Below are 16,882 nucleotides of genomic sequence, written 5' to 3'. Positions count from 1 at the left end.
GATATGTTCTGAAATACCACGGAACAAAAAAACCCTGAATATTTCATAATGGAAAGCTATAATTTCGTAATAATGGAAGTTATTTGGGGCATTTTTTATTTTTATTTTTACAATTTTATCTATTATGTTGATGAAATAAGTAAATCAGATCATATTTATTGATACCGACCCAGAGTGGAATTGCTGACAATAATTTTTCAGCAACGCCCTGTTGCTAATTACAGTTGAATTTTGAAATGCTCAGTACGGCAACATGTTCAAGAATCAACCTGACTTTTATGCCACAACCCTAAAGGAAATTTAGCAATACCAACAGCAGAACTATTTTAAGTTTTGTATTTGTTTCTGCTGTACTTGTTACCTGGGTGTAGCTAAGTGTGTCTTGGCTCAAATTAGTCTTTTTATCACTACCTTTATCAAACCGCACTTCTGACCTTTTCAAGATAGCGCAAGCACGCAAGGATTACTCATGTGACAGGCACACCAGACAGCAGTTTATATATACTGGAGAAAATTCATCATCAAAATATGACTTATATTTCAGTTCAATTAGTACTTGTGGAACTGTCTCTTTGGTCATCACTGCTAATGATCCCCCAGAGCTCATCGTTGTGCCTTTTGTGAACAGAGCCCAAATAAGCTTTAGGTTGTTAATCACAGAATTAAGTGTGTGGCATGATAAATATTATATTATTGTTGCTTTTTCCATCTTAATCAAGTCAAATCTAGCCTGAAACTACTTATTTACTGTATATGATTCTTTGTGCATTTTGGTGGCCAATACAAGTTAAAACTTACAGGATGACCCCAATGACTGATGGGGGAAAAAATGCCACTTGGCTATTTCACATGATTTACTGTATCATGATTACATAAATATTTGCACTTACATGACTCCTTTCAGTGAAGAGTCATTTTCCAGTTTACAATGGTTTCCTTAACACACAGTACAAAGTGAGTAAGGGTGGAGAATTTGCTATTGAGCCAAAGAAGAACGAAGTGCTGTAAATCGACAAACCCACCCACTTTTCTTTTCTGATTTCTTTCTCTTTCTTTCTTTTACATTACTGATGTTTACTATTAATTCATGTGTGCACATTCACATACACTCATGACCCCCCCCCCCAAAAAAAGACAAAGATGATAGACAAAAGGAGGAGGGATGATTTCAAGGTTCACAATTCAGGTTGAAAGAAAACAAAACAAAACGACTGATCTTTTGATATTCTTGGTGCGGATCATCTGTAAAGGAGAGGACAATAGAAAAAATCTGCAACTTTTCCTGCAAACAAAAGCTATAATATTGAAATACTTTATTTAAGTCAAATAATTGCCTTTTATCGCTCTCAACTCTCAAAAAACATAACATGAAGATATGTCATTTTATCATGAATAATAATATGAATAATATGATGATTTTAATATGAATTGTTGCTGCTAAAGCAACAAACACTTCCAATATTCCATATCTGACGTTGCTACGAGCAGTCCACTCAACAAAACGACCAGTTCTCTCTCATCCTCTTGAACTGGACAGTCACACACAGTCCCCAGCTTTTATTCTCACACTTCAGCCTCCTTCTGTCCCTACTCCAGACCATCCCCTGTTCTTGTAGGTGCTTCTGTCATCTCCATTTGGGCCCTTTGACGCTCTGCCTCTGTTATCGTCATGGGGTGCAGAGGGAAAAATCCAGCCAACCCTGCGGAAAGAGAGAGGGGAGAGAGTAAGACCACAGACATTGCCTGGAGATGCCACAATCTTTCGGAATTGACAATGCTGATACATCATCATTTTAAAATAATTTAAATTCCTTGTACGCAATTTCTGGAGAACCAACCGAGTAACATTTTAGATGCTTGTTATTAGGCTTGGGCAGTATCAAAGTATACCAGTATGACTTTCAATCCCATTAAAAATCCAGACATCCTCTCTCCATTAAACTGATGTGGACATGCTGTATTGAGGTGGTGTTTTGTAGGGGGGCGACGCTGCGTCAGACTGCTTGACATCATCTTTAACACAACAACACAATAACCCACTGCACTTTTCCAGCAGTTGGGAAACAACACAAGCGTGACCGCAGCTTTAGCTGCAACCTTTATTCATTGATAAACTGTAACCTACACTGTACATTTACAACTGAACTTCACAGCTCACATTTTCCTCTGCTCTGCTGCATTCACCGTCACTCTCTGCTCCTTCTCTCTACTTCTCAACCACACACACACCCAAAAAGGAGCTACTTGATGGCAACTGCAAGTAGTGGAGATAATATTACAGGACTAGTAAAAAAGAAAAATGCATCTGCACCTGTTTGGGAGCATTTTGGGTTTAGCCCCAATGATAAAGGCAGGGGTCAGCGATCAGGCTAAAAAAAAAATAAAAAAAAGAATTTATTTAATCGCAATCATGATCCACATTCTAAATTGTGATCTTTTTTCTCAATTTTGAAATTTTCCTGTAGACTATAGCCAGTCTTAAATAGCCTATGAATATCTCCATTTCACCATTAAAAACAACATTACGTTAAAGATATTACATATTACTTCACCTACGGAAGATCCACATTAAATAATTCATCCAATAAGCATAGCCATCTAGTTGGCTACATCCATCTATTGGTTTGTACAGTGGATTAGGTAGTCAATAAGGTTATTTGAAGTTTGCAGGTATAAGTAAATGGACATTAAATACCGCAATCTATATGATTTGCATGAGAAGTCTATTGTGGATGCCTTAGATCACAATCTCAATCTAAAATAATAAGGTTGCCCACCCCCTAAAAAAAGTGAGCCAGCCAACATGGTCAAAGCTGTATGCACATCATCTCTGTTCAGCCTACTGACGGGCCTCCGTTGCAGCAACAAGTGTCATTGAGTCCTCCAGCAATAATCAATGGAAGAAAGGAGCTTATTTCCTATCCATTCATCATTATTCTATAGGCCAGAAGTTTTTAAACCAAGCAAGACTTGCAGGCTAATTGCATATTACACACACAGCATTGTAGGCTATACAATGGCATAAATGCTACAAGTGTTGTGGTGGCAGCCCGGCTGAGGGTGAGTGTCCTGGTTTTTTCTCCTTTTTATCAATTTTTCTGCTTTTTTCCTTGGTTTTCTGTTCCCTACCTGCCTCCCTGTGTTTTCTCCCCTGTGTGCTCTCTCTCCCTCTGCTCCTGAGCCCAGCCAACTACCTGCACCTGCATCTCATCAGCCACCTCGTCAGCCTGCCACACCTGCCAATAATCACCTCATGACTGCCTGTATTTCAACCCCGGTTCTCCACACCATCCTCGCTTGATCGTTGTTGCTCCATACCCGGTGCCACTTCCGTGTTCAGGCTTCCATGTTTCTTGTTTTTCCACATTTTCCCTGTGCCTTGTCGCTGCCATCCCTAACCCTGTCTCTCTGTCTGTTTCCCTCCCAGGTACACTCACCCTCGTCCTCCCTTCAGTCAGCTGGGCTCATCCACCGGCCCTCTCCGCCTCAGACTTCCCTCACGGCGTCCTCCCAGTTCTCCCACCGCTCCTCGCTTCCTCAGCCCCAGTGTTCCCCGGCTCTCTGGCCCCTCCGTGGTTCTTCGTGCCTGTGCTTCCCCGACATCCACCTCTTCCTCCACTCCAGTCCCTCTACCCCTTTCTCCCTCAATAAACCTCCTTCTCTCCAAACGTTGCATTTGGGTCCTCTCTGTCCCCACACCACACCTCGCAACAACAAGGACTTCAATCACCAGCAGCTCAGCTTTTACATTATTTTTGTTGTTGTTGTTTTGTTTTTACAGAAATACCATCATATACCACGGTGAAAGGAAGGTATAAAGGTATGGAAAAATAGGCACCGCCCAAGAATACTTGTTATGACTATAAAATACATATTTTATGTGTATTTGTACAATCCTTTAAACCAGAGGACATGGGCTAGGTACGTCAGGGTACAGTGAACACATAATAGTACTAGACTGTAGTCATAATCTATGGTGGCATAAATATATAAAACAGTTCAAGGATTCTAAAGAATAGGAAACACACGGAAGTATATATCTAGATGAGTCTTGTGTGCTCGTAAAAGGCATGGATTGCCCTCCTTGATTAAACAAACCTCTGAGTAGCACAATTCTGAGCAAGCCAGCAATAAAATTGAGCAATGTTGATCCACCTTAAAGTAACATGCTCATGCAGTGAATACACACCTAGAAGTTTGGCCACAGGCTTTGTAGGGTGTGCACCACAGCCGATCCAGTACTTGATCCGGTCGAAGTTGCAGCTGACAAGTTTCTCGTTGTAGAGGTTTGGGAGGGGGTCGTAGGTACCCAGCTGCTCTATATATTTACCATCTCTTGCCCTTTTGTTGTAAGCAGCCACAATGCGATAAAAAGGTCTGTTAGCTTGTTTGTGGCCCGCAAGAGCCAATCGGATGACCACATAACCCCCGTGGTACTTTTTTAGCAGGAGTGATGCTGCAGAAGGAAATGAGCATTGTCAAAAAGAGCAATAAAATGAGTTTCTTGTAACTGTTATACACCTCACTGCATCAGTGAGAGATGAATAACCAACATTCTGTAGACAGTAGATATACTGTCAGAGGCCTTAACCACTTTGTGCAACTCATTTCCTGAAAAGCATATGTTTTATCAGACTGACATCTTACTTCATGTATTGATCATATAGTGTGTCTGTTGCTTTTCTCTTATATTGTGAAGCACTTTAAGACATCTGCTCTACAAAAGGTGTAATACATATACTCAGTTTATTACTACATACACCTAGCTAAGACTAATGCAGTCTAAATCCTACCTTTATAATGTTGAGTGTTTTTTGTTAACAATGATTTAGAGAGGTTCTAAAATGTCTACAATTACTGATATGGATGGAGTGGACAAAATATAAGAAACATCTCTCAGTGTATGGCAATATAAAAGAAAAGCACCTGAAACTACCTCTTCTAAAATGATCATATGAGTTAAATCAATTTCTCTAAAACATTATAACCTTCATGAAGGCAGGATTAATTGCCAAACTGTTTTCACAAGGTGTCCTTAATAAAAGGGCAACTGATGGCATATTTGTATTGTATATTCATACTGTGTCAAATCAATTAGTGGATAAATTGACTGACAGAAAATTAAGCAACAATAATTTTGATGATCAATTAACCAATACACTTAATCAAGCAACAATGACAAATATTATCTAATTCTTGCTTCTCAAATGTAAATATTTGCTGCTCTAAAGAGTTTCACATTATTTCATATTGCATATCTTTGTGTTATTTATTTGTAAAGACATTTTAAGATGGTCTCTTAATTTTTCATTATTTTTTACCACACTATGCTTTACAATACCAGTAAAGAAAATGAAAAATGTTAGTTTAGCCCCACAGTCATTGTAATAAACTTTACAGTAACGTTATGGCTCCAGTAAATGCCCAGCAAATTTTGTTTACTATTTGAGAAAGCTGTCTTGTCTGTTCAGGCTGCATAACGTTACTCACATAAATGAACCATGGTGTTGGCTGGATTATCCTGCAACAGACAAAAAGACATCTTTATACCGAAGTGTATATAAGCACGTTAAATATCTTTCTAAACAACGCCAGCAGTGAGTGTCATACTGTTACACATTTGCTACATATCAGATAACCCTGAAAATGTCATTAAATGTCAAGAGCTAAAGGCTAACTTTAACAGTACAGAGAATCTCCTGTTTGAAGTCTACGTGCGGTTTGGAAAAGAGTAAAAATTTGCTAAATACCTCTGCGGATGTTTAACGTTGTAAAGCAAAATCTTCCTAGATGTCGCCCTTTTTATTCACCGTTCATGCGATGTAATTAACAGCAATAACTGTAGATTTCAGCAGCAGCAGAAATAATGTGACTTTCGTCAGTGCGCCGCCATGTTTAAACAGGAAGTTACGTAGCTGCCTCAACGTCATTGCAGCCCCGTGACGTTAGATGGCGCTGCTGCACTACATGAAGCTGAGGACCTACACTACTATGCATTGCATGAAACTGAAGACGTGCACTACTTTGCACTGCACAAGAATGTTAAACTTCGTAATTCGTTTATGTTTCAGTGTGAAATATTCTCTGACACATTAAAACTATTTTCAAGAATTCATGTCAGCCTTGAAAATGTCCCTCAAATTAGAGAAGACGTAGACATGGCATTCAAGTTTTATAATGTGTTTTTTTTATTTTTATTTATAGTCACTTTTGGTCAGAGGTGATAGAAGTACTCTGATTCTTAAGTAAAAGTAGTGATTACAATTCATATTATTACACTGAAATAATATGTTATAAGTAAAAGTCCCTCATTCAAAATTGTAAAAGTACAGAAATATTACAAAATGTAAAGTAAAGTAAAGTAGTAAAGTAAAAGTCCTACTTATTACACAGATTGTTCCCCTTTGAATGTTATAGACTAATAATGTATACTGTTATATTGTATATACTGTAATATGTACAATAGGATACTATTGTATTATTAATACAGATACATTAACATGTAAGCAGCATTTTAATATTGTAGCTCGCTGAGGTGGAGCCAATTTAAACTACTTTATGTACTACTGGCTAGTTCGTTAACATCATATTTTATGAAAAGATCTTCAGATACTGCTGTCAGATAAATGTAGTGGAGTAAAAGCACAACATTCATACAATAATATTATAATATTACGCTAAATACTGGATGTGTGGAATAGTCAGAAGGTGTATCAAGTAGCAAACAATGGAAACACTTGAGTAATATAAAATGTCCTCACTTCAGTTCAGTTTTTCAGTAAATGCACTTAAAATTAAAATTGTACCACTGCTTTTGGTGATAAATTTCAGTGCCTTGTTGTACAGTATGCAGCAGCTACATTTATTCTACAATTGCGCTCATTGTATGTCTCAGTGGTGAATGCAGCTAAATTACTGAAATATGTGAATATAAATGTACCTACAGTTTAAGCACATGAATAATCCAGTCTTTATTTTCAGTAAAGGTAATTGAGCAGGAACAAAGATAATATCATAAGCATGACAAAAAAACAGCAGTTACATTTAATTATGACTTATATATATAACTTTTATATATTATATTCACAACACAAACCTGGAGTAATGCACATGTAAATATCTGCCACATTGTTCTTTCTCTACACATAGGCTAGTTCTATTATTTTTTATCTGTTTATTCTATATTATATATTTTTACATATATGTATGTCTACTAGCTCTTTCTGATTGATTCTGATTCTGATAAATATAATGACCTGCCACTACAAGTTAAAGGCTGTGCTGTCAGTCATGTCGTCTTTCACATCTTCCTTTCCGTAATTTCTTTTCTACATGTGTTGTGTGTCTCACATTAGCAACACACTGAGGTTTTAAATCAGTTTCCACTGTTGACCCCAGCAGATATGAAACACTGATTTCCTGAGAGCATTCATGAATTCAGGGGTCATAGCTTTGCCTGATGTCGTCCAAGTGCACATAGATATCTGCCCACTGGGACTACCCTCCCCCCAACTCAGTCTTGGAACATGGTGATTTCACACTCCTGTGTGTGTGTGTGTGTGTGTGTGTCTATGTGTGTGTGACAAACACATGGTTTTCTGAGAGGAGAGGTCACTGACGAGAGGTCCTTGTTTGTGATTTTGAAAATATCTTACTGTCCCTGCGTGACTCTTCATACGTAAAGGAATTGCGTATACCTGATTACAAACAGATAAAGAGACATTCCCTAAGAATATTTGTAAAATACTTATTTCTCATTTAATTGATTAATCCTCTTTAGAACAAATTTTATTGAAAAAGACACATACCAGGTTCCCACTTTATGCAGAATTTCTTCTGTAATGTTTAACTAACTTGTCTAAATTATGAACTATTAATACAGCACTGATGTTACTGTAAATTATTTCATGGAACACATGCCAACTGCTGAACATAAAATGCTTTAATTACCAAAATGAGAACTACTGTTTAAAACAAATCTAATTGAGTTATTCTATCACACTATCCAAACACTCACACATCTTAACTGAAAAGAAAAACAAGATTACAAGGATATTAGTTTAAAAACATTTGAACAGAAATCATTTTAGCAACCAGACAAACAACATAACACAAAACATTTGCTTCTCAACGACCAGGGATGGAATATTCAAGAGGAAAGCGTCGTTATTGAGTTGACCACGTTTTTTCTCTGGAAAAATCTAAAAATGAATAGAAGCTTTACTCAGTTAGGCAGCAAACAAAATGCATCTTACATGGTAAATCGGCAATGCGTGATTATCTGAACAGTGACATTGATTCTAGTTGTGGCTCACTCTCTTGTGAGGACCCCATGCTCTTTGGGATACCAAGACGAGTTGTTCCTTTTCTAATCATCTGTGACAGTTCAGTTAGAGACGCTCAGATGATCAGATATTTTACTTGGAAAAAGGATGAGTGGTTTGCTTTAAACGAAGAAGGCGGCTCCGGACTTTGTAGACAAAGATGTCTGAATTTAATTTGATTATGTGGAAGATGCTACTAATGGGCCTATCTTCTAAGCACTGACCTTTCTCTTACATGCTCTTACAAACACCTCTCAGTACCTCTGTAAAATCATTGAGGTCATGGGTTTCACTTCATTTTCATAGTTTGTAATGTTGATTTAGGATTTCAGGTACATTGATAGCCCTTTTTTCTCTGCATGCAATATAAACATAATAGATCTTTCTTTATTAAGCAACTCAAGTTTAGAATCACGTAATTGCTTTGTTTTGAATCAATTCTTGGCACATATCTCTAAAACTGCAGACAGTTATATGGTCTGCTTGATATAGTCATTCAAATAATTAGAAAGAAGAGGCACCATTGACTGATGCAGAACTTTGGTCAGGTGTGTCTCACAATAGTGTGTCCGCTAACATCAGAGCTAGGAACAGGATTTTACATTAGAGCTTCTGTTAACGCTGCCACACACCCCAGAAGTTGCATAAATCCAAGCCTGAATTGTGCTTCAGATGTGGAATTGAAGAGAGCTCTGTTTTACACACTTACCTGATTACACTTTCTTTCATGATTAGTAGACTATGGTGTGACACACTGACAAAACAAATCACTTTGACATGTTCAGAAATACATTTGTTCACATATTGGTGGAGAGACCACTCTTACATCCATCCATTAGCTCAGCTAAAAATAAAGACTGTAAACAGGCGTCAATGGATTCTCTGGCTCAGTCATAAGGTAACAGAATCCGCCTACCAACACCTTTAAAGCTCACTAATGACCATTTAATCTCATTCATTTAATCTATACACAAACAGTAATGTACACAAAGGGTAAAAACAACAATATTTCATTTTATGGCCGTTATTTGCTGGACTGTTTCTTGGGTTAGAGGAGTAACTCACATGGTTTTCTGGCAACTGCTACAAATGTTAATTAGTGAGCTTAAGAGGTTCTGGTAGACAGTTTTTGTTACTCTTCCACAGAACCAGGCTAGCTGTTTCTCTGTTTCCAGTCTCTGTGCTAAGCTTAGCTAACTGACTGCTTGCTGTAGCCCTCTTTAACAGACAAATATGAGAGTGGCATCGATCTTCTCTCTGAAAATATGCGTTTTTCCCTAAATGTCTATTATAGTGAGTATTATTTCAATCTTCCATTGGATCTAGACCTTTGTTTATTTATACATTTTAGAAATATTAGTGCATATCTAAAATTATTTTAAATATGTGAAGCAATCATTTGGAAGTCGGACTCCCCTCTTGCTACTGGATAAGTTTCAGAAAACAACTGCACCCCCCTTGAAAATATCACAGTCTAGAAAGGGGTACAATACCTTCTTAGAGATTGACATGATACCCATATGCCTATGGGTGGTAACTGTTATAAGAATGTGCAGCACATTGGCTGCCCACTGCTCCTAATGCTTAGGATTTCATTAAGTGTTGCACTGTGTATGATTGTGTATGTGACAATAAAAAATTGATTTTGATATGATTTTGAATTTTCTTTGTCTAACTTTGAAAACATCTCTTTGTAGTGCACCTTCTTGTGTGTTGTGTATGACAGGTTTTAAAGCACAAATGTATACACATTGGGCAGGACCTCCAAACACAGAAATACTGTTCAGACATTTTTGGCCATGTTGACTATGCAATTCACTTGCTCGCCTTTGAAATGTGTAATGAAGCCATTAGAGTGCCCCCTAGGAAACCCACATTAACACTGGGAGGGGATGCAAACACTAACATGTGCCAGTATTCAAAATGGTACAGGGAAATGTTCAGAATGGGAAATGTTTTAAGTTTGTTTTTTGAAAGGAACACCATATGCATAAGATTCATAAGATTAGTCAGAATAAGGGATCCTTTCAATCAGAGACACCGTGTGACTTCTGGTCTGTGAGCTCTTTGTGATGCCCTCTGGTTTTTTAAGTATCTGTATCCAGCTTGAGCAGAAATAGACGTTATGGTTGCAGAGAGCACCTAATGGAAAGACAGGATTTGGTCACAGATGGGGGGTCAAGTGATCTCTCTTCTCTGGAAGGATGTTTCAGATGGTTGTGGTGAGACTAATTGTTATAGCATGCAAAATGGAGGCATTACTTTTATCTTAATTAACAAAGAGACCTTTTCTTTTCTGATAATTCTTTCCTAAGATTTGTCTACTCTTGCAGTCTCTCAGTAAAGCCAAAATGTTCTGTGTTCTTTGGAATTGAGAGGCATGAGGTTGCTTGCATCAGTCAACAAATTTTGTGGGTGATAGACAAAACCAACTACATACATATAGCAGTCCTTATTCACTGATTTGACAACAACAACTAAGCTTTTATGTATCACTAATTATGTACCAACAGTGTTAATTTACCAAAGCAAACTGTTGTGCTGCCAAAATGGTACTCTGGATCCCTTTTCAAACATCAGCAATCATTTCAACCTGGACCACCACACTAAAATGTTGTTTTGTATCATTTACATCTTGCACAACACAACCTATTCAACAGCTTCAGCTTTAAGAAGCAAACCAATTCTTGGAGGGCTTAAACAGTGTTATGGGATATTATGTACATCTTCAATAAGCAGGATCATTAATGATGAGAAACAACATTTTGATAGTAAACGGGTTAAAGATAAAACACTGCACTTAATGAAAGACAAATAAAGAGTAAAAGAGAGCTGGTGTGACATGTAACAAATGTCACATTCCAATGGTGGAATGTGTACTTTAACTCAAGTTTTGAGGTACTTGTACTTTACATGAGTATTCCCTTGTTCCACTACTTTAACCTTCATCTGCACTACATTTCAGAGGGAAAGATTGTACTTTTTACATCACTACATTTATTTGACAGCTGGAGCTACGTATGATCAATATTTAAAATATATATTTTTTATTAATATATTTTATTATTTATTAAGTATATTAAACTACCCAACAGTATATGAGGTGCCATCTCGAATGGGAAAAAATGCTTCTTACAGCACTTTGCAACAGTGATAATTATTCAATAATTTAATACGTCTCACATTGGTACTTTTTCTTTTAATACTATGTATAGTATTAAAAGCAGTATTATAGCATTTTGGGCTGATAATACTTCTGGACAACATGTTGAATGTAGGACCTTAATTGTTTTCTTGTACTTGTAAGTATTTTTACATTGTGGCATTACTGATTTTATCTATGTAAAGGATCTGAATTCTTCTTCCACAACTGTCAAAGTCCAACAAGTACAAAAGGAGTTCACATACCCAATACTATCTGAATGGTCTTTTCATTACTTTTTACTTATATTCATTCTCTATGCCCAGCATAGGCAGGTAAAACGCTATAGCCTATCCTTCGTCATGTGCAATAGTCATTTAGCTATAGCCCTCAAAACTGTGAAGCTCTATTGAAGAATGCAAATATTTTTTTCTGAAACAATTAACAACCAGTGAGAGCACAGAGGGTACAGCTGGTTAAAGGTTATAAACATTCAGTCAGCACATCACATTGTGATTTCTGCTTTAACAGGTCGTGACCTGCTTCCTGTGTTGCTGCTCTCCCCAGACCTCTGCTGGCAGAGCTGAAACGGCAGAGCCACACTGGTAGGTTGTGTGAGAGGACAAGTGGATTTGGCATGCACATCAGAGCGTGATACCCAAGCATTTTGGTCCTATCACATGCCACACACACACACACACACACATACACACACAAACACACACTCACTCACTCACTCTCTCTCTCACACACAGAGAGCATTCTTGGTCGTGTAAAATGGATTGTAACACTGGCCACTGTAATGAAATGATGCCAACAACCCACAGTATTCCTTTCCAGCCAAGATCACTAAAGGTTTCAGTGTAGGCCAGTGTCCAGTGTTGTTACAGCATAATAAGAGTTTAAACAACTGTGTGTTTTAACATTGTAAATATATAACAAGTTCTGTCTGCAGACAAGAGAACGATTGGGTAGCCATATTTGATTTTCCTTACATTCGGTTTAATGGACAGAGCACAAACAGGTTTAAATTTCACAAACTTAAAAGTAGATTTCAGTTTAGTTTGATCAATAAAAAAAGTTCCAATTAATAGAAAAGGCCTTCTGGTTAATTTCTAGTCAAATCTTTGAAGGGATTTTGAGCCGAGCGACAAATATCATCAAGGACAAATTCTTACAAAATGTTCCTTCACTGATTTAGTCTCAGTCATGTTCATGCAGGCTTCGGGGAAATCTGTTCATCTGTGATCTTTCACATTTAGGTGTTAGTAAAACCTGTTTATTGAACACCCAGTAGCAACGCAGAGACTACTCCTTGTGCAACTGCAATGATGCCCCTCTCTTAGGAAACTGACACTAAACCAAAAGCTGCCTTATCTTAGGGACATAGTAGGCGGCCATGACAAGTTATACACCATTTAAAATGTTGCATTATCTCAATGCGTTTGTGCCGGTCTGAGGCGAATCATCAAAGACACGAGATCAGCGGTTGGCTATGACATGGTGCCTTGTTTATGCACAACTCGGAGTAGCAGGCATCGTGTTAAACTCTCACGGCCAACGCCATCTTTACATAAACAAACGCTAAACAAACTGGTGCTGAAGTGAAAGTGTGATTCCATGTGACAGTGAAACAGAAAGAGGTGCTTTATTGGTTTTCTGTTGCATTAAACAGAAGGGGACAGGTGAGCTCTGCTGTGGGATGATAAGAGCCTCAGTCTTTCTTAACGTATTGTGTGACGAGGATAAAGGAGCACTGTTGCACGTCCTGAGACGCTGAGGAGACAACAGTCATCATCGTTTCTTTGTCATGTGCCTCGTATTTTCTCCTTATTTGTTCCCCGTTAGGCTACTTCCTGGCTTCTAAGTGTGAGATCCCTCTCATTTTAAGACTTCAGATTTTCTGTCTTTGTGCAGTGCATTGTCCACCATCTCTATTGTCTTCCACCTGTTTCTTAGTGATCAAACTGCACTTGCACTCTCTTTCTTTCCTCCAGACCTCTATCTCCAGTGTCACTAGCTTCATTGCCATGCCTGTGCTGCTAGTGCCAATCGAAGGTGTTATCGAGGATGCACAGAATTCACACTATAATGAACAGTGACAGGATGTCACCCACTCTGCCACAGATCAACCCCCAGCCCGCTGCTGCCACCCCTGCACCCATCCAGCTGAGTCTGCCTGTTTGTGTGATGTCACCCGCACACCTCACAGAGTTGTTCTCTCTGCAGAGCAGATCGGCCTGTTGATGAACAATATTTACTCTCTCCCTTGTTCCCAGCTCGGCCTGACATGGCAGAGTTATCCTCTCATTTTCACCACAGTTGCACCATCGTTTGGTTTTTTCCATGTCTGGTTTGTCCTCCCTCTGATACCTCTGATCTCCTTGGAATCCAAGAGAGAGCTGCCCTCTCTAAGTGGCCTTTGGCTGTGTTTGATCACCAGTTGAGTTATAGATGTCTCCATGACTCATAACTCAGACGCCAGACTCAGACATCAACAAAACATATGTTGTTTTCCCGCTCCCATACCACACATTGTGTGTGAATAGAATATATGGTGATGTAGGAAAAAACTAAGGTTGTTGTGGCATGTCTTGTGCTTTAATTTGATGGTTTCAGAGCTTTTTGGTTTTGGATAATCCAAAATGAAACAATATCTTGTGACTCTGGAGATGAGTTGGGAGAAGATCAACCAAAGAGTGATTTTCTCTCCTCTGATTGTTTCTTTTGAAGGATTTTCAAGGTCCGAGGTAAAAAAGTTTTCTGTTTTTAACAAAAAAACAATTAGATGACTGAATAAAATGTGTGTAACAGATATTTTACTCAGTTCTTATTCTTTCCGTCTTCTTGATCCCTCAGATTCAGGGTTGGGAGTCACAGCTTTTCTAAGGACCATTTCAAAAAGGGTCAGTAATGCTGAACTTGTTCTACACACTGTAGAGTCTTTATGGTTGTATGAACTGGTGTTCTCTGTTGTTCTTTTGAAAACGTATTGCATTTTCCTAACTAGCTGCATCACCTGTGGTGGCTTTATTTTATTATACTTCCTTTTTTCCCCCTTATATAAGTACTGTATAGAGCCAGGAGACTGGGCAGTGGGAGTTCAAGCGGGGTTCACAAGTATGGCTAACTTGTTCCAAATGAGTCTGAGGAATTCCTGCATCCTTGCTCTCCTTATTAACCAAACATCACCATGTCGGACCCTACATGCCTGTTCAGAGCTCCTCCCTGCGCCATACATAATGAGATGAGTATCTCAAATCAGCTTTCTTTAATTAAAGTTACAACTCAGAATAAGCTTTTCACCAGTCTTCTCCTAAGAGCGCATTTTATACGCTCTCCCTATATCGTGATAAAATTATTCCCATAAGGATGTGATTACACATTAGGATAATTCTGAGCAGATGTGAAAATGTCTCAACAAGTTAACAAGGCTGTGGTGGAAGTGCAGACCTTCAAGAAAGTGTCTCCATTGCCTTTAACCTGGCAGTAGAGAAACTGTGAATGGATGGAAGATTATGATAAAACCTGATAAATTTTCACTATTTTTTGTGCTTTGTGCAACTCAACTTCTTCCTTGAAATCTTTGGGTGGCAGTGTATCATAGTGACCACTGTTTTGTTTTCACAGAGGCAGATTTAGCATGCAGTACAGAGTTGAGGCCAGCCATCGTGGAGGAGAAAAGGCAGCTTATGATTCATGTATTGAGTACTAGTGCAGATGTAAGATTATTTTTGAAAACATCTGCCATATTGTCAACAAAGAACAGAACTTGCCTTCAGCATTAATATGCCCACGAAATGGAAAAAATCTTCAGGAAACTATGGAATTATTTTATAGTTCGGGCCAACACGGATCATAACACTGCAGGATACAAAGTATTTGTCTGAATGTTTACTGTGTTTATGTTTGTTTGGGTAAATTATTTATTAACAGCCTGTTTTTTAAACGTGTGTGTTTTATATATTTCACTGTCTATGATCTGCACTTTAGGGCCCAATTTTTTTAAAAAAATTTAAAAAAAAAGGATTTTCCTTCTGGTTTTATGGAGTTTTTTATAGCATGCACCAGCACAGTAGAAAGGTTTATCAGCTCTTACAGAAATCTTTCAGAAAGTCAATTGGCTGTTGTAATATACAGTATGTATAAATATATTCTGCAGACCATTCACTAAAGACAGAAAGTGTTGTTTGGTTGCGTTCAGCCCTCCACCATCACTTACCGGAAGATAAAAGCACTGTTATAAAATAAAATAAAAAAATAAAAAGTTTATATACACTTAATGCCTGTACTTCTCGCCTTTGTTCAGCTCAGACAAAGATAAAGCCTAAATTGGCGATGCCTCTCATCAATGTTTCCTCTTTGCGCTCCTCAATGTGAATAGCTAAACATTGTTTATAGAGAAAATACATGGAGATAGCAAAGTGTTCACCTACAAGCAAAAAAGAAACTTTGGTAATTGCCATAACACAAATAATGAGAGGCTATGTAGGGAAGTGTTTGAAGAGCGGTCCTGATCAAGATAAGATTGGAGACTGTATCATAAGAGAGAGGAAGTGTTTTTCTGTCTGCTGCAGCTGAAAGGAAACTTAAGTGACAGAGTTGCTTATATGAGCCAGACGCTGAGCCGAACCCTGCAGAAACAACCAGGCTAAATGGAGTTTAGGGTGTGACGAGGACGAGTGTGATTCAGATGCTGCTTGTGGTCAGATAATACAGAAATATAATGCATTCAAACACACATTAGGAATACAAAGCTGTTCACTGGAGCAGCATACAATCACATAAAGGTAGCCCTATGTGGCTTTTGTTTTTTAGAATAATATTTGAGTACCAGTCGCCCACTAGTGGACATGGTGCCACAACAATGTGAAAATATACTCCTAAACTACAATACAGAATAAAATACAGACCATCTACAGGCACTGTAAGATTAAAATCTATTTTTGCTGCTGAGCTCTTACTTTTTTGTTTCAAATGGTCTTACAAAATTAAAACTGGCTTATGGGCTACCAAAACATTTGACAAGTTTTTCTATTCAACACTTCTGGATTAAGCTCACTGCAAACCATGCTTTTAAGCAGGTTTTATTATTTTAAAAATTAGGATTTTGAAAATGTTCTTGAACATGGTGTTATATCAAGAAAACGTTTAACACAAACAAACAACTGTACAATGTAGTGCGATCAAAGAACAATATGAAAATCGGGCTATAGTACACCCCACTAACTTTTATATTTGGATGGAAACTGTAATAGCACAGTACTACCTCAATATTCTTGAAATACCTAAAAACAAACAAAAACATCAGAATATAGCCTACTGCAGTCCTGAAAACACCTGTGTCTTTATGATTTTACAAACTAAACAACATCACATTTAAATGCATGTATAATAATGTTAATGAATTTATCTA

General features: G+C 37.9%; 1 protein-coding gene across 1 annotated transcript; it reads right to left on the bottom strand.

The window, feature by feature from the left end:
* Nucleotides 1-1,144: 1,144 nt before the first annotated feature.
* On the bottom strand, nucleotides 1,145-5,910 carry mrps16 (mitochondrial ribosomal protein S16). Its single transcript, XM_038697488.1, has 4 exons — nucleotides 5,751-5,910; nucleotides 5,491-5,521; nucleotides 4,190-4,456; nucleotides 1,145-1,700 (listed from the first exon to the last, which is right to left on the bottom strand). Exons 2-4 carry the CDS (start codon nucleotides 5,501-5,503, stop codon nucleotides 1,588-1,590), a joined length of 393 nt encoding a protein of 130 aa, XP_038553416.1. The 5' UTR covers nucleotides 5,504-5,521; nucleotides 5,751-5,910; the 3' UTR covers nucleotides 1,145-1,587.
* Between the last annotated feature and the right edge of the window lie 10,972 nt (nucleotides 5,911-16,882).

Source organism: Micropterus salmoides, unplaced genomic scaffold, assembly GCF_014851395.1.
Source record: "Micropterus salmoides isolate LMB-PRFRI ecotype aquatic unplaced genomic scaffold, ASM1485139v1 Ms_hic_scaffold_4, whole genome shotgun sequence".
Lineage (NCBI taxonomy): Eukaryota > Metazoa > Chordata > Actinopteri > Centrarchiformes > Centrarchidae > Micropterus > Micropterus salmoides.
This window is presented reverse-complemented; position numbering and strand designations above follow the sequence as displayed.

Bases quoted from the DNA above. Each gene is read 5' to 3' on its own strand.
- mrps16 (XM_038697488.1), bottom strand. The intron at 1,701-4,189 runs GTGTGTATTCAC...CTCTTTCCGCAG, and splicing joins GCCTGTGGCCAAACTTCTAG to GGTTGGCTGGATTTTTCCCT.